This window comes from Anolis carolinensis, chromosome 3, assembly GCF_035594765.1.
Source record: "Anolis carolinensis isolate JA03-04 chromosome 3, rAnoCar3.1.pri, whole genome shotgun sequence".
Classification (NCBI taxonomy): Eukaryota; Metazoa; Chordata; class Lepidosauria; order Squamata; family Dactyloidae; genus Anolis; species Anolis carolinensis.
In genome coordinates, this window is record NC_085843.1 from 22,658,426 (window position 1) to 22,680,938 (window position 22,513).

The following is a 22,513-nucleotide window of genomic DNA, read 5'->3' on the forward strand; positions in this document are numbered from 1 at the left end:
TTAGCACCAAAATATCATGATGTATTGAAAACATTGACTACAAAAATGGCTTGGATAAACAAGCAGCTTGGATAAGCGAGGCTTGGATAAGTGAGACTCTACTGTATTATAATCATACTTAATATGATCATAAATTAATAATTATTTTAATTATTATAAATAAATGTATTGCATCAATTTATTCTTAAATAATATAATTAAAATATAATAAATACAATTTCATACCAAAGTGTGAAATTGTTGTTGCTGGGCCTTCAAGTTGATCCTGATTTAAGGAGATCCTAATGCAAAGCAATCAAAGCTGTCTAGAGCATAGTTTCTTTGGCCTTTTTCTAAGGCTGAGAGAGTGTGACTTGTTCAGGGTCACCCACCTGAAGCTTCTTGGAGTTGAAGTCCAACGGACCTGAAAGACTAGTTTGGGAAAAAATCCCAACCGTGAAACTGCTATTCTATCCAATACTAGCCAAAGGGAATAAAGCGGAACTCTCAACGAGGCTGCTTGTTTCCGCAGGGAGGACGAAAAGTGTAGCGCCTCTCAGTAAAAGAGCCAGGAGCAGCTCGTTTCCATGGTAACCTGCGGAAGCGGCCATGTCTTCCTTCGGGGACGGAGAGACGCAGCCCCGCCGCACTTTCCACCTTCTGCCTCAGAAAAGCTTCCCAGCTTTGGAGAGCAGGGGCGTCCGAGATAGCCTTCTCAAATGGTGGGGAATGACAACAAGTCGAACATGAGCCAACAGTGTGATGCAGCAGCTCTAAAAACCAAAACACTTGGGCCCTCTAGGTGTTTTGGACTACAACTCCCACACTTCCTAACAGCCTCAGGCCCCTTCCTTTTCCCCCTCAGCCGCTTAAGCGGCTGAGGGGGAAAAGGAAAGGGCCTGAGGCTGTTAGGAAGTGTGGGAGTTGAAGTCCAAAACACCTGGAGGGCCCAAGCTTACCTAGACCTGCTCTAGATCAAGAGAAGTCATGGTGCCTTTGTATTCTGCCTTGGTTAAACCTCTTTACCTGAAATACTGTGTCCAGTTCTGAGCACCACAGTTCAGAAGAGATATTGACAAGCTGGATGGTGTCCAGAGGAGGGCGACTAACATGATCAAAGGTCTGAAGACCCAAGAATCCCTTAAAGAGCTGGGTCTGTTAACCTGCAGAAGAGATGGTTGAGAGGAGACATGATAGCCATGTATAAATATGTGAAAGGATTCCATAAGGAAGAGGGAACTGGCTTGTTTTCTGCTGGCCTTGAAACTACAGTAGAGTCTCACTTATCCAAGCTAAACAGGCCGGCAGAAGCTTGGATAAGCGAATATCTTGGATAATAAGGAGGGATTAAGGAAAAGCCAATTAAACATCTAATTAGGTTATGATTTTACAAATTAAGCACCAAAACATCATGTTATACAACAAATTGGACAGAAAAAGTAGTTCAATACGCAGTACTGTTATGTTGTAATTACTGTATTTACGAATTTAGCACCAAAATATCATGATATATTGAAAACATTGACTACAAAAATGGCTCGGATAATCCAGAAGCTTGGATAAGCGAGGCTTGGATAAGTGAGACTCTACTGTACCGTGTTTCCCCGAAAATAAGACAGTGTCTTATATTAATTTTTGCTCCCAAATATGTGCTAGGTCTTATTTTCAGGGGATGTCTTATTTTTCTATGAAGAAGAATTCACATTTATTGTTGAACAAAAAATAAACATTTATTATATACTGTACAGTAGTTGTCATCACAAACCAACATAACCAGACAAACTGTGAATCCTATCAAGAATTTCTTGTTACTACCATTATTTCCATGTACAATGGTATGTACATTTACCAATCCTGCATGCTCTGGTGTTCTGTTTGGCAGGTGCTGGGCATGCTTCCAAACAAAAACTTTGCTAGGTCTTAATTTTGAGGGAGGCCTTATAATTAGCCATTCAGCAAAACTTCTGCTAGGTCTTATTTTTCGGGGATGTCTTATTTTCGGGGAAACAGGGTAGGATTTGGAGCAATCCGTTCAAATTACAGGAAAGGAGATTCCACATGAACGTTAGGAAGAATTTCTTGACCATAAGAGCTGTTCAGAAGTGGAACTCTCTGCCTTGGAGTGCGATGGAAGCTCCTTTTAAACAGAGGCTGCTAGGAGTGCTTTAATCCATGTATAAATGTGTGAATGGATATCACAACGAAGAGGGAGCAGGCTTGTTTTCTGCTGCCCTGGAAACTAGGACAAGGAGCAATGGGTTCAAATTACAGGAAAGGAGATTCCACCTGAGCATTAGGAAGAACTTCCTGACCATAAGAGCTGTTCAACGTAAAACTCAACTGCCTTAGAGTTTGATGGAAGCTCTTTCTTAAAAGGCTTTTAAACAGATGCTGGGATGTCATCTGTCAGGGATACTTTGTTCTTTTCCTGCATGGCAGGGGGTTGGACTGGATGGCCCACATGTACTCTTCCAACTCCATTATTCTATGTCTAACCCTTTAGAAAATGTATAAGGATGTGGGTGAACTACGACTCCCATCAAGTAGGGGCAATTCCCCCTAATCCAGGGGTCCTCGAACTTTTTAAGTGGAGGGCCGGTTCATGGTCCCTCAGACTGTTGAGGGGCCAAATTATCATTTGAAAAAAACGAACGAATTCCTATGCACACTGCACATGTCTTATTTGTAGTGCAAAAAACCCCCAACAACAATTGTTTGTTTGTTTTTTTGTTTACTACGTTTATACCCCACCCACTCTCATCCCGAAGGGGACTCAGACCAGTTTACAAGTTGTATGTACAAACAATATATTATATTATTAGCATAGCACAATATTAGCATTGTATATTACTATATTGTACTATACCACTATACTGTAATATTAATAATATTACATTTAATATATAATATATAATTAATATTATTATATTGTATTATTATTGGTATTATATTGTATTACATTATAATATTATTAATATTATATGTATATAGGTACACAATATATGATATTATTACCATAGCACAATATTAGTAAATGAAAGAACAATACAATATTTAAAAATAAAAACAATTTTAACTTACATAATCCTACCAGGATTTCAATGGGAAGTGTGGGCCTGTTTCTGGCCAATGAGATAGTCAAGTTAATTAGGATTGTTGTTGTTGCGTGCCTTCAAGTCATTTCTGACTTTGGGCGAGCCTAAGTCTAAAACTGAGGGCGGGGGCCAGGTAAATGACCTTGGAGGGCCGCATCCGGCCCCCGGGCCTTAGTTTGGGGACCCCTGCCCTAAACCCTGCCACTATTGTAAGATGGTCATGTTGGGTATGTGTACCAAGTGTGGTCCAGATGCATTATTGGTGGAGTTCACCGTGCTCTCTGGATGTGGGTGAACTACAGCTCCCATCATCTAGGGCAGTAGTTCTCAATCCCAGACATTTTACCAGTTGAAGGCCAAGAACATCTGGAGACCCTAGGTTGAGAACCACTGATCTTGGGCAGGCATGGGCAAACTTGGCCTTCCTGGTGTTTGCGACTTCAAAATCCAAGAGGTGAACCCATATATTGGAGTGTGCAAATGAAAGCACAGTGCTTCCACACATCCTTAAAAGCTTGATATATAATTTAGAAATACTCTTGTGAGATTTATATAGAACTGTGCTGTGTATGTGTTCCCAGATCACATTGCTTTTTTTATATTTGCAGGAATGTTAATATTCCTTTTATCTTCCAATCTCATACAATATTTATGTGAAGAATTCCACAATGTAAATATATTATGACACTTTAGGCCTGATGTATTCATGTATAGAATGAGATGTTACAGTAGACTGTCTCACTCAAGAGTGTAAGTGATACCTAGCAAATAACTATTTGGAATTAAAAACAAGGATAATTTATTGTTACATTATGGAGGGGGCTGCTTGAACAATGCTAACTTGCAATGTTATCTTTCTACTTGTCTTTTTCTTGTATGTGTGATTACTTGTTAATACTCTGATAGGAGATCACCAGCCAATACCAGGTGCTATAGGCTATATTTCACAAGAGGAAATGGCAAAATTTGTACTCCTTGTCTAAGAAAATTTTATGAAATTCATAGTTTTATAAGTCAGCAAAAGAGGTGTGAATGTTTGTGACTTCAAGTCACAAACATGCACACCTCTTGCCTACTCAAATATATTCTACTTCCTCGCTTTATCAGGCAGTGTGTGCAGACATTGACTTTCCCCACCTCATCTTGTAGGTCCATGGATGGTAGAATCACAGTACAGGCATTCAGTTTTGATCAGAATTTCAAAGGCTATCAGCGGGATGATTTTCTTATGGTAGGTGTATGAATTCAATTTACTAATTTCACCCACATTTCTGAGATGATTAACATTTTAAAGGAGGACACATACTAATAAAGCAAAAACATAGGGAAAACATATCAAAAGGCTAAGAGGCAGAACAGTATATTCAAAAATATTTTAAGCATGTATTATTTTACAATATATTTTCCATAAGAAAATGTTACTTGTGATGGTATTACTCCCAACAATGCATGGTTTATATAGAGATTCAAATTCAGCACAATTAAGCTGCATATATCACAGTACATCAATTAATTGACCATACACATGTCTGTTCTGAAGGAAATTCTGTTTATTTGTTAGATCATATTCTAAGTTACTTTACTACAGGATTGTAGCCTTAGGCATCCTTATGTGACTGTAAGCGCCCTTGAAAGCAAGCACATTGTTAGATGATAACTAAGCATTTCAATAAGCACTTTTTAGTATTTATGCATTTATTTTATGCATTTATATCTCATGTTTCCTTGCAGAATGCTGGGAGCAATAAAGAGTTAAAATGTCATATCATAAATTTGCAACATAGCATGAAGTTTCAGATGGGGAATGTATAAGATTGCAGTTCTCATCATTCTTTAGCATTGGCTATACTGGCTGGAGCCAATCAAGGCTGCAATTTGGAACATCTGTTGTCACTTTATTGAAGCATGTTTGGGGAAGAGAATGATCACACTGTGACCCATGGTATTAAGGCAGCCTTTTTTAGGGTGATACTCTCCAGATACCTTGAACTCATTTCAGCCTGCTGAATGATTGAGGGTGTGAAATTGGTGGGAACTGTAGATCAGCACATCTGATCAGTATCAAACTGTGGCTGTTTTAAGAAGTTTCCTCCCATCCCTGATCACTTCTGGAATTAACAACATGCTGAGAGAATTTCTTAAAGCAACAGAGTCAAGTAGATAATGGAATAGATTTCCCTCCTGTCTTCCACATTCTTCCTTTTCTTGCAGGGTGGTAAAAATAGACCTACCCTGGACAGAGACATGGGCTGCTCTCATCTAATAAAAACATCAGTCAATGTTTTTATAAAAGTTTTCTGAACATGGTAAATGTTTAAATCTCTGCCATTGTTCTTACTGTCTCCACCACCCCAGTTTACACATACAAAACAGTACATGGCCAAATGTAGCTCATTTAATAAATAGTTGGACTGACATATGAATTAAAGTATCTCAGCATCAAAAATCGTTGGACCCCACTCACTGTTAATATTCAGCAAGAGGTTTATTTGCTATTTTGTTGGGTCCCTTATGTGCCTGGAACTGTTAGGGAGGAGAACTGCATGCTTCTGTTGCCCCTATAAGCAGTTTCTCTAAAACAGGCATCCTCAAACTGCACCCCTCCAGCTGTTTGGGCCTCCAACTCCCAGAATTCCTGAACATTGAACAAGCTGACTAAGGCTTCTGGGGGTTGGAGGCCCAAACAGCTGGAGGGCCACAGTTTGAGGATGCCTGCTCTAAAAGGTGGAACAGAGCAGACCATCTCTGTTTATGAGAAGATGACATTTAAGAGCACCATAATAATATATATTTATGCCATAACGCTGATCAGTCAGTTTAGGTTGCTTATTTGAGATATTGCTGTTTGCATTTACAGAACAAAAAGTGATCAGATGCAAAAATAATTTCCATTTCACCCTCTGTTTTGAGATCAAGAGGTGATGTATTACTCTGGGTTTCATTGACCCAAAAGATAAAATCAGTAAATGGGATTTTATTGTAATATATGGAATATTTCCATGGAGAAGACTGCAAACTTGGAAAGATAGTTATTCGGTGAGCTTTTTACAAGTTGAAACATTGTTATTCGTGATATAATTTTGTTTCAAAAGAAATCAAAGTGTTACTTTTTTGTTTCTAGTTAATAATTTAATAATTTCTTCATGGATAGAAAAACCAAAACATATCTGAATAACAAAATGATTTCTTTTGGCAGGAGGTGTAGCATATTGGTAAAATTGACCCTTTGTCATTTTGCTTGATGTGTTTATCAAATCTTATTTATAATAGAATATTTTTACTTATAAATTATCATGGTCTTTTTACCTTTAGGACTTTTTTAACCACTCAGATGTTAACAATAATTTGAAGTTGCTTTCATCTTCTGGACAATGGACTACATTAGGTAAATCAAGATTATTTGGGACAAATGTATATGATTTCCATCCTCTTTAATTCTGATCATATTAAAACATTGTATTAGTTTTCCAGTTTGTAATTGTGGATAAACTCACATATTCTGCAGAAAATATTCTTAAAGACATTAACGTGTTGAAATATGTTAATGTGTCTGATTTGTATTTCAGGAACCTTCATTTTGCTTGACATTTCTGTTTATGTTATTGCTTGGTGCTATTCATTTGGTACTCTAAACAAAACATTGACTGTACTATGGATTAAACCAGACTGTGGGGATACACTTTTACTCCTTTGAAACCTGAGACGTATTTTTGTATTTTCCTCCTATGGTTCACTTTTTCTTATGTGATGATAACTAGGTTCTGTTCTTTCCTGTCAAAAGCAAGAAAGACAAACGGAAGGAACCTAGAAAACAACAAATGGCTTGTTGCTGAATAATCAGTAGATTGTAGACGTCAGAGACTGTGTCTTCATGGGCTTGTAAGACCAGTTTCTCAGTTTGGGTGTGCTCATTGACGCAGCTTTGTCACAGACAATCCAGGTGGAGTTTTTTAAACTGGCTGTGACCCTCTTCTGGATAACTAGTTAGACCAGACATGGGCAAACTTTGACTCTCCAGGTGTTTTGGACTTTAACTTCCACAAATCCCAGCCAACTTACCAGCTGTTAGGAATTGTGGGAGTTGAAGTCCAAAACACCTGAAGGGCCAAAGTTTCTCCATGTCTGGGTTTGACCATTGTTATCCATTCTGTTAATTACAAGGTTATATTACTGCCATGTGTTGTATATAGACTGCTTGGAAAATTTGGTTTTGTGGTCCCAGAAACGCTCAATATCCATGGTTAGGCTGCCCTGTCAGGAATGGCTCAGAATTTCAAGATAGCTGTGAGTCTGCCTTACTCATGCTACGGGACACTTTTATAGGCTGGATGTTATATTTTGTGTATATTTTGCAAGATTTAAGTATTTGAAGTGTGCATACTAGGAGATGAAAAGGAAATAAGCATCACTGGTGTCTTTGAGTTAAAAAATAAAATGTTGGTAAGTCAGAAAAAAAATAGACTGCTTGGAAAATAGTTTGCAATACACCCCTTACTAAACTAATGGCACTAAACTAATGGCAAGTGATAGTTGGAATGCATCTTGGGGTTTAAAGAGTATTATTTAATCTCAGTTTCCTAACATTAGTTCAAAGCACAGATCTCTCCTTTATACAGCTTTAATGCTGTATACAGTTGGTCACCTGAAGGACTCGCTCTTTTAAGTGCTTCAAACCTTTTTAATTTTTTCAGGTTTTACCCTCTAGTGAGTTTTAAGCCCTGCTGATAGGTTTCAGGAACAGACAGAGCTTTTGCATTCATATCAGCTGTTGAAATGTTCTGCTGGCTAATACTAGCCATTGATCATGGGCCTCAGAGCTCAACCCAGAAGTACAGCCAAGCTGTGAATTGTAACACAATTTCCATATATAATCACTCATCTCAACCAATAATTCTGTAATTCACCTACCCTGTTGACATGTTGATTATATGATGTGTCATAGAATCATGACATTCTGCTTTTCTTATCACCTACACCATTTCTTTGACCACTTCATTTTACAATTACAGTAGAGTCTCACTTATCCAAGCTAAACGGGCCGGCAGAAGCTTGGATAAGCGAATATCTTGGATAATAAGGAGGGATTAAGGAAAAGCCTATTAAACATCAAATTAGGTTATGATTTTACAAATTAAGCACCAAAACAACATGTTTAACAACAAATTTGACAGAAAAAGTAGTTCAATACGCAGTAATGTTATGTTGTAATTACTGTATTTACGAATTTAGCACCAAAATATCATGATATATTTAAAACATTGACTACAAAAATGGCTTGGATAATCCAGAGGCTTGGATAAGCGAGGCTTGGATAAGTGAGACTCTACTGTACATAATTTCATGAAGATGAAATTAGGGAAGAGAAAATATTGAGGCCAACAAGTTGTTTTTGGTGGCAACCATTATATTTTTTGTTATGTTTAGCATTGCATTGATAAACAGGATTAAGGTGAAATAAGGTCTTTGGCCTTCCATTTCCAAACAGTGGCCCTAGAGGTATCTATAATTTCCGGGCTAGATAAAAATTCCTCTTTGCTAATCTTTATTATTTCACCACTTTGTTCAACTATGAAAAGGCACCATTGCAAGTCTAAACATGAACATTATTGTACACATTCCTTCAATTTAATTTCTGCTCTGTTTTTCAGGTACTAATGTGAGAAAAGTGGAAGTCCAGAATATTCTGTGTACTCAAGTTTCTATGTCATTTTTTGATCGATTATACTGTGATGGGGTGGTTCGAGAAAATGGAAATATTGTCAAGTGTTTTGATGAATATCATGAGGATATTCTTATTGCAGATGAATTAAGGAAGGTATGGAATGTAGGTTTTTTTTAATCTCTTGGCAATGTGCATACATAGGACCTTGCTAGTAATTTCTATAATCCATCATTTTATAGTTTATTCTCAGACTACCAATATGAATCTCCAGCTGAAGTTAAAAAGAAAATAAATTAAAATATAATATAACTGTAAATAACCCCAAGTGTTATGTTGCAAATAACACTAGTTCCCTCCTCCCTATGATTATGCACAAATGCATTTCTTTTCATATAGGTTAGTAGTTTTCTTTCTGAAGGATTAATTCCATCAGTTTGTTAAAATCATTCTGTTTTATTGTCAAGAATTGACTCTTAGTTGGCAGAGTTGTTTATATATTGATTCTGCTGGCATATTAGTACAGGCAGTCCCCAAGTTACAAGCATCCGACTTATAAACAACTCATAGTTAAGAATAGGTGTGAAACAACAGAAAGTGAGAGAAATCCACCCCTCAGAAGGGAAAATCACTCCTGAAAGCGATACCATGAGGAAAGGTGGCTCCACCGAAGCTTTCTTGCCAATCCTTGTTTCCACAACAAACCAATTTTTTCAAAGTCAAATTATCACAGGGTCAGAAAGTAAAGAAACATCTTCTGAACAGGGGCACAGACAGCAAAGGAACAGAGGTGTTAACCCTTCCCTATGCTATCCAAATAATTTTTAAAAATGTATATGGGCTGAAGTTACACTTCAACTGTGTACCTATTCCAACTTACATACAAATTCACCTTAAGAACAAATCTTCAGAACCTATATTATTCATAACTTGGGGATTGACTGTATGGTACAGTCTTCTTAAACCAAATGAGCAAGAAATGGTGTTGAATGACAACTCCAATTTTTCACACTCGACAAATTAGTTAGAAAGGTGATTGAAGCAAAGAACACAAGAACCCGAAAGCTATCTAAATGACCTTTATTAGAAAGGGTGGCTAGTTGACATCAAAAATCACAATATATGATTTGTGAAAAAGGAAAAACATGTTTCATCCACTTTTCTTTCCGTGAGGGAGAAAAGCGGAACATAAATTATTATTATTTTCTGAAAGTATGTATTCTATTCATAACCATGTCTGATGTTGAAGATAAGAGAAATCACAATGCATTGATGGTATAATGTTCTACATTTTCCTTTTTAAAGCCACTTGACTTAAGTAGTATTTCTGTTTCAGATTATAGTAGCATATTATGCCAAGTGACTGTACAATATGGGATGAAACCAATGGTTCAGACATTCTTGATAAAGAAATAGATTTTTCATTTCTTCCCATTCAATGCACAAGTAGAATAATGAACACAAAGACTAAGAAAGAGGGACAAATTATATAGAAATATTAACCATTTGGTTTCCATGGCCAGACAGGAATTTGAACCCTGGTTTTCAAAGTCATAGTCGCCATTTTTTATTTTTTTATTGGGCATATTCTGTTGGCATTAGCCCCAAAACTAATGGGAGATGTGCTTTTTTGGTCAGGAATTGAATCATTCAAACACCTAGATGGTTTGTTGCAGCTGTTTCCTTACACTGACACCTAAGTTGCATGCTTTTTACTGATTGTGCCTACAACAGTCTTGGATCCCACCTTGAGAGAGTAAAGATATAAATAAAATAAATGAATATCTGCTTGAATCAAGTGCTTTACATAATCTGCATAATGCTTTCTATGATGATTGCCAGAAACTAAATCTGCATGACTCAAGTAGTATGTTGTCTATGAGGATTGTTTTTATATCCATGCTAACTAACAAATATATTGGTATAGGTGTGTGTTTAAACTGAACTCTTAATTCTGGTTACACACCTGCACATACTATTAGATTAGGTAGTTAGCTCTTAACAGAATTATTAGAAATAACAATTTTTTGGACTTAACCGAGATGTTATACTATTGAAAACATTTGCAATATCACAACATTATCTTTCCTCCTTATGAAAGGTACTTCTTCTTGAAGATTCAGACCACTATGACTTATTTAGCCAGTCGGACCGTGATGAGTTTCTCTTCTGTCTTTTTAAACATCTTTGCATTGGAGGAGCCCTTTGTCAATATGAAGATGAACTTGGGCCATATTTAGAAACAACAAAGGCTTTATATAAAGATCTAGTGAGGTAAACATCTTTCTTATGTGAATCCAATCTCCTTATTGTACAGTTGTTTACTTGACTCTTCAAGCTAAAAGCATGACGTGGCTAATTATTTTATAGTGAGTGACAATAACACTATAAAATCTATAAATAGTAATAGTTCGATAATTTTAAAAGCCAGCTTGGAAAAAAATATAAACCACAGCATCTAAATACCTGTCATGGGTCATAGTGCCAATCAGAAAAGGCACTTCCCTGCTCTTTCAACTTAATTAGTTTATTCAGTTTCTCTACTCACCCAAATGAGTAGTCAAGGCAGTTATTGGAAAATGACAACAGTAGAAGGACAATGTTCACTCATTGCTGTCATATAATTACTGTTGTATCTGTCTTTTTAACTCTTTCAAGATATCTCTTAGAAGCTTTTCTCCTTTTTTCTGATGTACTCTGTATTTTTTGTTACACTGTACCACTATTCCTCTTTTGTTTCTAGAGTCTTGCATTCTGACATCTCTTTGAGGAACTGTTTTGGGAGCTGAGTATATTTAGCTTGGAGATATTAAGAGGTGACAAAATAACTGTTTTTTAAATGACTGGATGTTATGTAGAAAATGTAGCTAGCTGGTTTCTTGCTATTACACAGACTAGGACATTAACCAGTGGTTTCAAATTAGACACAAAGCAATTCCACCATCCTAAACTTTAGGAATAACATTTACTGTAGGAATGGTTTGACAGTGGAATGCACTGCCTCAGAGGATCAAGGACTCTCCTTCATTGGAGATCTTTAATCGAGATTAGATAGCCATATTTCGGCAGTTCTTAATCTGTGTATTTCTGCATGGCTATGTATTGGAATAGATAGCTGTTATCTTTTCTAACTTTATGATTAAGCTTTTAAAAATGTGTTTTGTCATCATTAAAATAGTGTTTTAATTGATTTTAGTGTTCAAAAGGGTCCTGAAACAAAGGAAATAAAAATAATATCTACTGTCTTCAAAGTCTGGGCGCATGTAAGTATTTCACTAGCTAGAATGCGAGGCCAAGCATCAAATAATCAAAACTTGTTTGGGCTTGATTCAGGAGCTGGGTCCTGCCCTTAATAATGTCTCAGCTCATATTCAACCTTTCTGTTTGAAGTAACATTTCAACAGTAGAATTGTTTTGGACATCTTGTATTCATAGCATGTTTGATTAGATATTGTGTTCTTTATTATACTGTTTTAGTTTAAGGGCCAGATTAATTTGAATGAATAAATTATTATTTTTTTGAAATTTGATGGAACACTTTCTAATGATACAACGATCTTTCAGGATAAAGCATCTCCAAACTTATAAAAAAAACAACAAATTCAGATGACAGAATATAAAATAGAAACAGTAACACATTGTAAAGGCAGTAGTATCATTAATCCAGGTGACAATCAGAATAATATTCTCAACAGAATGATCAAGATAGCAAGATGCTATTATCCAAAGTCCTCTCAGAAGAGAGCTTTTCCACCCAGCGAAATGCTGTGTGGAGTAGTGTTTACAGTATTATCTTCCATGAGAGAAATGTTCTTTGCAAACATTATTCCCCATACCCCTTTTACAGTGTTTAATGGAATGTGTGCAACCATTTGTGTTGTGAAATGAGGAAGAAGGAAACTTGTAAATAGGAAGTCATAGCATCCCAAACAATCTTCGATAATTACAGTATGCAGCTGAAAGAGATGCAGATTTGTTACTATAACCCCATAATTAGCAGCAACTTGGCAAGTTCTCTCCCTTCACAGTGTGCTTTTGACCAAAATATAGTCTCACCACATCTATATGAAACTTGAAAGCTAGTGCAAGCATATCTGTATGAAACTTGAAAGCTGGGACATTGATCTTGCTTATTAATTAATGGCAGGACTGAAAAAAACAATATGTTGATTAATTTAATAACTTAATTTGATATAGCAGTTCTGCACATAAATAGGATTAAGAGAAATTTGATCACTTCAAATAATTTATCTAACTATACTGATATATCATCTTGAATATTATCAAAGCTTTTTGAAGTGATACTCAAACAGAGTAGGTGAGGATAGGGCCATTTATATGCAGATGGGCTTGCCCTTACATTGTTTCTCTAATCACCTGCTTAAAATGCACAATAATCATAGCAGAGAAAATAATGCAATACCACTGTCGGACTAATTGCAGTATAGATTTTCAAACTGTGCAAAAACTAAAATACAATACAGTTTAACTATGCAAACCAATTTTAAAATTGTAAATACTAAGCCCACAAAAGTTAAAAGATTGCCTAAATTATTTTTTACATGTGAAGTATGGAGGTATTTTTGAAATCTGGAGTTATTATGTAGACACATATTAAGGAAATACATCTTATTAGGATATAATGGTAAACATGGTTAGAAAAGTGTTACATTGGCTTTCATTTTCAAAGTACTGAGCAGGTGTAATGCAATGAAGGCATCTGGCACACCTGTCATGTTTCTCACCTTTTAAATACTATTTTTCAGTGCAATGCACCTGATTGTAATGATGTTTCCAATTCCAATCTTTATTTCCCTCTTAACTGTTAAGAATAGAATAGATAGGATAGAATAGCTTTATTTGTCATTGTGCTATTGCACAACAGATTTACATGCCTTCCCTTGCACACACCACAAAACAACACACCCACCCATCCCTCCACACCACCACCACCACACAGCCCCTAATGCCACATCAGTACAAAACAACGCAGTTCAATATAGCCACAGCTCTAGGATAAAAGCTATCCTTTGGTCTGTTTGTCCTTGTCTTTGCACTCTGTACCACTGCATATTATGTTAATAATGGACATGAGGTATCATAAGCCTGGCTTGTAATGCTGAATCTTGGGCTCTCTGTGAGAAATACTTTAGAAACCACTTCCATTTTCCATTAGCTAAAGAAAGAAAAGAAAAAAAAGCTAAAGTTAGATATGTCCAAATCAGAACAAACTGTGGCTAAATATGCCAGAATAATTATGTAATCTTTGAAGCTGGCTTTTTTCAATGGCCCAGACAGATTCCTGACAAGAGGTGAACTTCACTAGGACTAAGAGGAACGTATTTCTAATAAATGTTGCCAAGTTAAAGAATACTTTTAAATTAAATTCTGTTAGAGAAATAGACAAGAGCCCATAGCTCAAGACTGACTTGTGCATTAAGAGCCTATATAGTAATGAAACAAATGTGTGTCGCAAAATGGAAGCAAAGCAGTAAGAGGTGTAACCTGGTAATCTGCAGGTAAGTACATCAGAAAAGTGGAACACCCATGGCTTCTAGTGTCTTTGCAAGGAGTATGGAAAACAAACAGGCTAAACATGAAAAACTAGACTCGTTTTTATGTAGGAAAGCAAAATGGTCAAGATGATCTCATGCTTATTACTGAGATTTCGTAGGATGAGACTTATAAATGGAAAATTGCAGTCAAAGGCTATAAAAGGTATACCACAGTAAATGAAGTAGACATATTCCTTGGCATTACTTCTTTAACAGAAAATTTGGCACAAGAGACAGAAATAACATGGAAAGAATAGGGAAAGGTTTTTACACCTCACACAATTCAAAATGTTTTACACATGCAGAGTAAGGAATTCTGGAGGCAGCTGATGCTTAACTAGCCTGTTGTAAGCTACAGTCAGATCATCTAGTGTACAATCCCTCTCTCTACAAGCTTAAGCTCAATGTTCTTGCTTACTGTAGTCATGCAGCAACTTGGCACTGAAAACTATTTTTCTCAAGTCTTCCTTCACAGTCCTTCCAATGCTAATGCTGTTTAAACATTTCCAACTAAATAGAAAATGAGTAAAAGAGGGATTTGAAGACATAAAGTGTCTTTATAAAAAGACCTTCACTGTCAGAGGCTTTGTTAATTGAAGTATACATGTATTGTATCTTGTTTAAATAGAATAGATCTAACAGAAAGAAAGTACAGAGTAACATTGCAAATAAGAAATGTGTGTATATTTCTGATGAACGTAAGAACCCCACTGTTGAAACCATCTGAAAGAATACTAAAAGAGAAACAATTATAATGTTGGGGCAGTATACTACAAGTTGTGCTTCCGAGCTGAAATATATGAAGCATTTTTTTTTATTAATAAACTATTTACTAATAAGTAAACAAACTATAACTGCTAATCAATATTAATAAATTATAAGCAAACAAACCAACTGCCACTGGTGAGGTCTTGAAGGTGGGGAAGAGGTTGGACTTAATTCCCTCCCGCACTGCTAACTCCTTTTCCTTTTGTGTCACATCTTAATTAGATTGGAAACCTGAGGGCAGGGAACTGTTTTCTTGTTCTTTAATTTGTACAGTGATGGTGCTGTCTAAATAGATGATTACAACCAACAATAAAATATTTACATCCTGCCCTTTATCCAAAGATCTCAGGGAGACTTTGGCTTCTGTATAGAAAACATTTAGTAGTGGGGAAGCCCAGCTATCCTATTTATAAACAGACAAACACAGCTCTCCTGGTGTCTGCTGGACTTTGCCCACAATGGAACACACAGTAAAATTCTTGCTTGTTGGCCATCTCCAAGAAGAAAAGAGGAAGTAGCAAGTGGGTTGACTGACTTATCTTGTACTAAAGAATACTTGGGCAGGAAAAACTAGTGGATGAAAACAAGAACTTTGGAAGGAATATGTAATAGCCAAGAATGATCTATCTACCTACCTACCTACCTAGACATTATGTGTTTCAGAAATGCCAATTTCAAAGAGTTCAGATAAACACTGAGTAAGATGCAGTTGTTAGAAATTCTAAGAGACGAAAGGGGTAAGAAAGGCGGGGTATAAATGGGGCAAATAAATATCACCAACTATTCCTGCAAGAAATTGAAACAAGGGACCGCTTTAAAAATCCAGTATGCCTGGGAAAGAGTTCTCGAGAGCATGGAGTTAAGAAAGGCAGTAATTGCAAATGAAAATTGGCACATATACAATGAAGTATCCCTTGTCTCTAAGGATAGCCTCTATTGGGAACACTGTGATACACAATGAAATGAGGCTCATAGTGAATGCTAGAAATAACAAAAAGAGGGTATCTAAGCAATATCAGAGCAAGAAAAGAATGATAAGGGAGTTCTACCATTTAGGGAAGAGCCAATGTGACATAGCAGTTTGAGTATTGGAGTACAAGTCTGGATATCAAGGTTTGAATCCTGCATGACTATGGAAACACTGGGTGACTTGGGGCAATAACAACAACAAAGGTGTGGTCGCTACCTCCCAAGGCAGCTTGATTCACTATTACGTAGCTCAATCAGGACTTATGGCAACCTTAGGGTTTTCTTGCCAAACATTATTTAGAGAGGGTTTGCCTTTGCTGTCCTTTGAAGTCACATAAAATCACATGAAACAACTGTTGTGCACTGGTTAGACTGCATCTAGAGCCATGCGTTCAGTTTTGAGCTCCATACGTCATGTACAGTCGGAGACAAATTAGGATGTTCAGAGGTTTGGTTAATAAGACCCGTGTAGAATGACAGAATGAGTGAAGCATGTTTAGAGGAGATTATTAAGGGGAGGCATGTGTTCTCTATTAATCTTCAACACAGGTTAGCCAAATGCAACCCTTGGATGCCTTACTACAAGTCTAAACAACCTTGGTCAGCTTGGCCATTGGTGAAGAATGCTGTGAGCTACAGTACAATAACATCTGATGGGCCACACAATTTCCACCTCTGATTTAGAGGACAGAAAATACTTGAAACAATAAGTGGAAACTACAGGGAAGCAAGTTTCAGCTAAACCTTAGGATAAATGTCCTAATTATATGAGCAATGTAATAGTAAAACAGCCTGCCTTGGGAGGTAGGAGCCTCTCCGTTGTTGTTGTTATTGTATGCCTTCAAGTTTTCCAATTTATGGTGACCCTGTCACTGAGTTTTCTTGGCAGGATTTGTTTAGAGGGGACATGCCTTTGCCATCCTCTGAAGCTAGTATAACTTGCCCAGGGTAACCAGGTGGGTTTCCATGGCAAAGTGTGGATTCAAATCCTGGTCTCCAAATTGAGCACCAATGCTTAAGACACTACATCATGCTAGCTTGCAGGCCTTTCTTGACTTGGAGATACTTAAGCAGATGCTGAACCAGTCATCTGACACTGAAGATGGTACATGACTAGGTTTGACTAGATCAGTGGTTATCAACCTGTGGGTCCCCAGATGTTTTGGCCTTCAACTCCCAGAAATCCTAACAGCTGGTAAACTGCTACTCGATATCACTGTACTCGATAATACCTAGATTTGTTTAGCTCTTTGATTCTTACAGCTTATCCAGAAATTCTAAATACTCCAAAACCATATGTTGCATGGCTGAGATAGTGGCACCTTTTGTTTTCTGATGGTTTAATGTACACCAAGTTTGTTTCATGCACAAAATTATTTAAAATATTGTATAGTTACTTTCAGGATATGTGTATAATAAGATGTACATGAAGCTTCCAGTCATTCCTTGTTTGGATTTGAATCCCATCTTCAAGATATCACATAATGTACATATATACAAATACAGGCATTTCAAAATCCAAAAGAAATCTGAAATGAAAATATTTCTAATTATTTCAGATAAGAGATACACAACCTGTATATTTAACAATAACCACAGATGCTTTCAGTCATCTCTTTATATTTGGGCCACATCAAGAGGGAGTGGTTTAGTGTTACACATGAAAATCAAGCATTTTCTTTATAATAACCTTTATTTGTATTCCGCCCTATCTCCCCAAGGGGACTCAGAGTGGATTATATACTGCCTTTTGTTCAAAAAATGGGGCTTAAAAGCAGGCCAAGAGTGCATAACTCAGTTTAAAGCAGGCTCTAGAACCTTTTCACAAGTGAGTAGGTAAAGGTAAAGGTTTTCCCCTGACGTTAAGTCGAGTCGTGACCGACTCTAGGGGTTGGTGCTCATCTCCATTTCTAAGCCAAAGAGCCGGCATTGTCTGAAGTCACCTCCAAGGTCATGTTCACAAATTAGTACTATCCATTATTACATTATATTGATGCTATATACTTTTTCCTCCAGGATGCTCATGGCCTTTGTTATCCGTCATCCAACAGACATGAGCAGAATTTTGCCTATTTGATCGTGAATCCTTTGAAACGACACATTTATGTTTTGTACCATTCTTTTGGTGGAGCTTTGTTCTGTAATTGACTGTTTTTATTCCTCAAGTGTATTTGATGAATAGATGGATTCTCCTTAAATATAGATTTGTCAGGATTCTTTTCAAAGAGATCTATTATATCCTGCCTACGAAGACTCTTGTTTGAAACTATCATATTAACATTTACATTTGTGTTTTTTAACCATAAATAAAAACTTTTAAAATGTTGTGTACATATATTTTGAGTATGAAATATCCTTTTTTAAACTATGAAAACATATAACTATTGGTTCAGAATTTGATTGATGGGTCTATTGCGGATGATTGATGGGTCAAGAAACAGTTCTCAGTTCAAGGCCTGCCTTGAAGGTGCAAGGGCATTCAATGATAATCAAGGTGGCCAAGTGGAACATTCACAGTTGCCTCAGACAGAGTTGTCCTATCCTGGATATCATTGGTGAGATAGAAATAAACATCCCACTTGTCTGTTTTCAAACAGATCTCATAATCTCTGAGAATGTCTGGCATAGACATGTATGGCAGTTTGGCAGCAGATAGGGTTGTAAGAGAATGTGATGTTTAATAGGCTTTTCCTGAATCTCTTCTTTTTATCCAACATACTCATCCAATGTTCTGCTGGGGTGTTTATGTTGGATAAGTGAGACTCTACTGTATCTGCTTAGAACTGGATTATATGAGGCTCCTTCTACACAGCTGAATAAAATGCACACTGAAGTGGATTATATGGCAGTGTGGACTCAAGATAATCCAGTTCTAAGCAGATAATATAAGATTATAAATGGGTTATATAGCTGTGTGGATGGGCCTTGCGTCTACACTGCCATATAATCCAGTTCAAATCAGATAATATGTATTTTATAGGCAGTGTGGAAGAGGCCTAAATTAAACCTAACTCTGCCTGTCTCCTGGGCTGATCGGGTTGCTAGGAGACCAAGTGGGCGGAGCTTAGCCTTCTAACTGGCAGCAATTGGATAAAAAGAATTATTCCTCTCCCTCTAATTAGGACTTTATTTTTCTTTTCTTTTTGTTGTCGGAACCTAGGGGCAAGGAAGGTGGATTATGCTGCCAAATTTCTAGGTTCTGGGCCTTGTACTTTTGTTGTTTAGTGGGAGGGGAGGACACCATTACTCATTTATATATATAGATAGTAACCAGATAAAAGATAAGGTAATAAAAACAGACATCACCACTAATGGATAAGATGGGTGCGGTCGGGTCAGAAAGTGCATAGTTTCAAGACCATTTAATAAAGTGCCTGGACAAGTGTCGAAGAGTTGCCAGAGATAATTTGGGGGGTAGGGTGGGTAGGAAGAAAAATAAAGTGCAGTTAACACCTCCCAAACAGAGGATGCTACCAAGTAACAAATGCCTCTATGCAGACACCCTCACTGATGTACTTTGCAAACTTCATGGCTGCTCAAATGCTAATTTAAGCTGGCTAATTACAACATTCACACTTGATTTAAACAGACAAGGGTTCTTTCTTCCACCCTGGACATTCCACAGGTATATATACACTCCACTTGCCTCATTGCTAACAGAACCTCTGAAAATGCCAGCCACAGATGAACGCGAAACATTAGGAGAGGATGCTTCTGCAACATGGCTATACAGCCAGAAAAATTCACAGCAACCCAACTTCATGATGGTCAACACTTTTTGGCCCTGTTTGGAATATGCTGCCTTAATGTGGTGAAATCTCCTTCTCTGGAGATTGTTAAGCAGAGGCTGAATGGCCATCTGTCAAGTGTGTTTTGACTGTGCATTCCTGCATGTAGAATGGGGTTGGACTGGATAGATGACCTTTGTGGTCTCTTCCAACTCTAGGATTTTACAAACACTCTAGTCATAAGGGCCACAGAGTTGGAAGAGACCCCAAGAGCCATCCAGTCCAAACACACAATCAAAGCACTCCTGGCAGATAACCATCCAATATTCAAACCTCTACATCACAGCAGGCTATTCGTATAGACCTATATACCACCTCAAATATGCATCGGAGGAGGATTCCAATGACACCCTAAAGACAATTTAATTTTATTTGGGCTAAGTTTTTTCGGACCACAACCTAGATGTAGTGTGTATTACCACAACTGGCAAATTATAGCATATTGGGATGGGGAGTCGGAGGAAACTTAAAAGGCAGTTAAGGAGAAAGTGAGCCCCAACACTTTGTTTTTGTTTTACAGGACCATAGAATCATAGAATTGGAAGAGACCTTGTGGGCCATCCAGTCTAACCCCCTGCCAAGAAGCAGGAAATCACATTCAAAGCACCCCTGACAGATGGCCATCCAGCCTCTGTTTAAAAGCCTCCAAAGAAGGATCCTCCACCACACTTCAGAGCAGAGAGTTCCACTGCTGAACAGCTCTCACAGTGAGGAAGTTCTTCCTAATGTTCAGGTGGAATCTCCTTTCCTGAAGTTTGAAGCCGTTGTTCTGCGCCCTAGTCTCCAGGGCAGCAGAAAACAAGCTTGCTCCCTCCTCCCTATGACTTCCCCTCATGATGTCTCCTCTCAGCCTTCTCTTCTGCAGGCTAAACATGCCCAGCTCTTTAAGCTGCTCCTCATAGGGCTTGTTCTCCAGACCCTTGATCATTTTAGTCGCCCTGCTCTGAACACTTTCCAGCTTGTCAACATCTCCCTTCAACTGTGGTGCCCAGAATTGGACATAGAATTTCAGGTGTGGTCTAACCAATAATAATAATAAACTTTATTTTTATATCCCGTCCCATCTCCCCGAAGGGACTCGGGGCGGCTCACAACAGGGACAAGCCCGAACAACAACAACATATTTAACATAAACTTAAAACATTCCAACAATACACAAAATAAAATAATGGACAAATACATTAAAATCCAAGCAGATAAAATCAGAGTAATTAAAAGCAACCCAGTGGGGACAGGTTTCATAAAGTGCTGTATCATGGAAATAAGTAGCAGTGATAAAGTGCCATATGCTTTCAAAACAGAAAGAAGTATTCTAATAACAGCTCTTTTGAGCCTGTTCATTTAAACGCGCTCTGAAACAACCATGTTTTCAATTCCCAACGGAAAATGGGCAGAGAAGGAGCTAACCTGATCTCCTTAGGGAGAGAGTTCCAGAGCCGGGGGGCCACTGCCGAGAAGGCCCTCTCCCTCGACCCCACCAGCCGCATTTGAGACAAAGGCGGGAGCGAGAGGAGCGCCTCCCCGGATGATCTTAGGGTTCGTAGGAGAGGAGGCGATCACAGAGATAGGCAGGTCCTGAACCGTTTAAGGCTTTATAGGTAATAACCTGCACCTTGAATTGGGCCCGGAAAATTATTGGTAGCCAGTGGAGCTGTTTAAACAAAGGAGTTGACCGTTCTCTGTAACTAGCTCATATTATTAATCTGGCTGCTGATTTCTGAACCAACTGAAGTTTCCGAACTGTCTTCAGGAGCAGCCCCACGTAGAGTGCATTGCAGTAATCCAACCTGGAGGTGACTAAGGCATGGACCACCATGGCCAAGTCAGACTTCACAAGGTACGGTCCCAGCTGGCACACAAGCTTTAACTGTGCGAAAGCCCTCCCGACCACCGCCGACACCTGAGCATCACGTGTCAGCGCTGCGTCTAGGAGTACCCCCAGACTGCGGACCTGCATCTTAAGGGGGCGTGCGACCCCATCGAGCGCAGGTTGCCACCTTATGCCCCGATCGGCCGCACAACTGACCTGGAGGACCTCTGTCTTGTCAGGATTAAGTTTCAGCTTATTCACCCTCATCCAGTCCATCACAGCGGCCAGGCACCGGTCAAGGATCTGAGGGGCTTCCTTGGAGTTTGGTGGAAAGGAGTAGTAGAGTTGAGTGTCATCAAGTTGTCAGGTGGCAAGGGGCAGCCCCCCCCGTCACAGGGGTGGAGGAGCTCCCCCACCACCCGAAACAACTCAGCTGGTCTGTTTGTTGCAGACGCAATGCGGGCAGTCGAGAAAACTTTCCTGGCTGCCCGCAATGCCGCGGAGTAGGCCCTAAGAGAGGCTTTAGCCCGTGCTCGGTCGGATACGTCCTGAGATCTGCGCCAGATGCACTCCAGTCTCCGTCTCGTCCGCTTCATCACAGCCAGCTCCTCAGAAAACCAAGGAGCTGACCCGACTCTGTGAGACGATAGGGGACGTTCAGGGGCGATCGTGTCTACTGCCCTGGCCATCTTGGTGTTATAGAGGTCAACCAAGACTTCGACAGGATCACCAGCCGCTGTGATGGGAAAATCCCCAAGAGACATCAGGAATCCATTTGGATCCATAAGTCTCCTGGGGTGGACCATCTTAATCGGTCCACCCCCCCTGCAGATGGTTTGAGCTGTGGTTAGTCTAAAACTGACCAGATGATGATCAGTCCATGACAATGG

At 38.4% G+C, this 22,513-nt stretch overlaps 1 protein-coding gene across 2 annotated transcripts; it reads left to right on the forward strand.

The window, feature by feature from the left end:
- Positions 1-533: 533 nt before the first annotated feature.
- On the forward strand, positions 534-18,362 carry cfap300 (cilia and flagella associated protein 300). 2 transcript variants are annotated; one of them, XR_506057.3, is made up of 8 exons: positions 534-701; positions 4,224-4,305; positions 6,387-6,459; positions 8,723-8,889; positions 10,835-11,007; positions 11,477-11,549; positions 11,930-11,996; positions 18,042-18,108. XR_506057.3 is itself a non-coding variant. In XM_003219334.4 (7 exons), the coding sequence occupies exons 1-7, from the start codon at positions 589-591 to the stop codon at positions 18,171-18,173; spliced, it is 807 nt and encodes a 268-aa protein (XP_003219382.2). In that variant the 5' UTR covers positions 537-588; the 3' UTR covers positions 18,174-18,362. The 2 variants fall into 2 exon arrangements, 1 of the variants encoding a protein (XP_003219382.2); XM_003219334.4 differs by lacking the exon at positions 11,477-11,549 and having other exon boundaries at positions 537-701; positions 18,042-18,362.
- Positions 18,363-22,513: the final 4,151 nt, after the last annotated feature.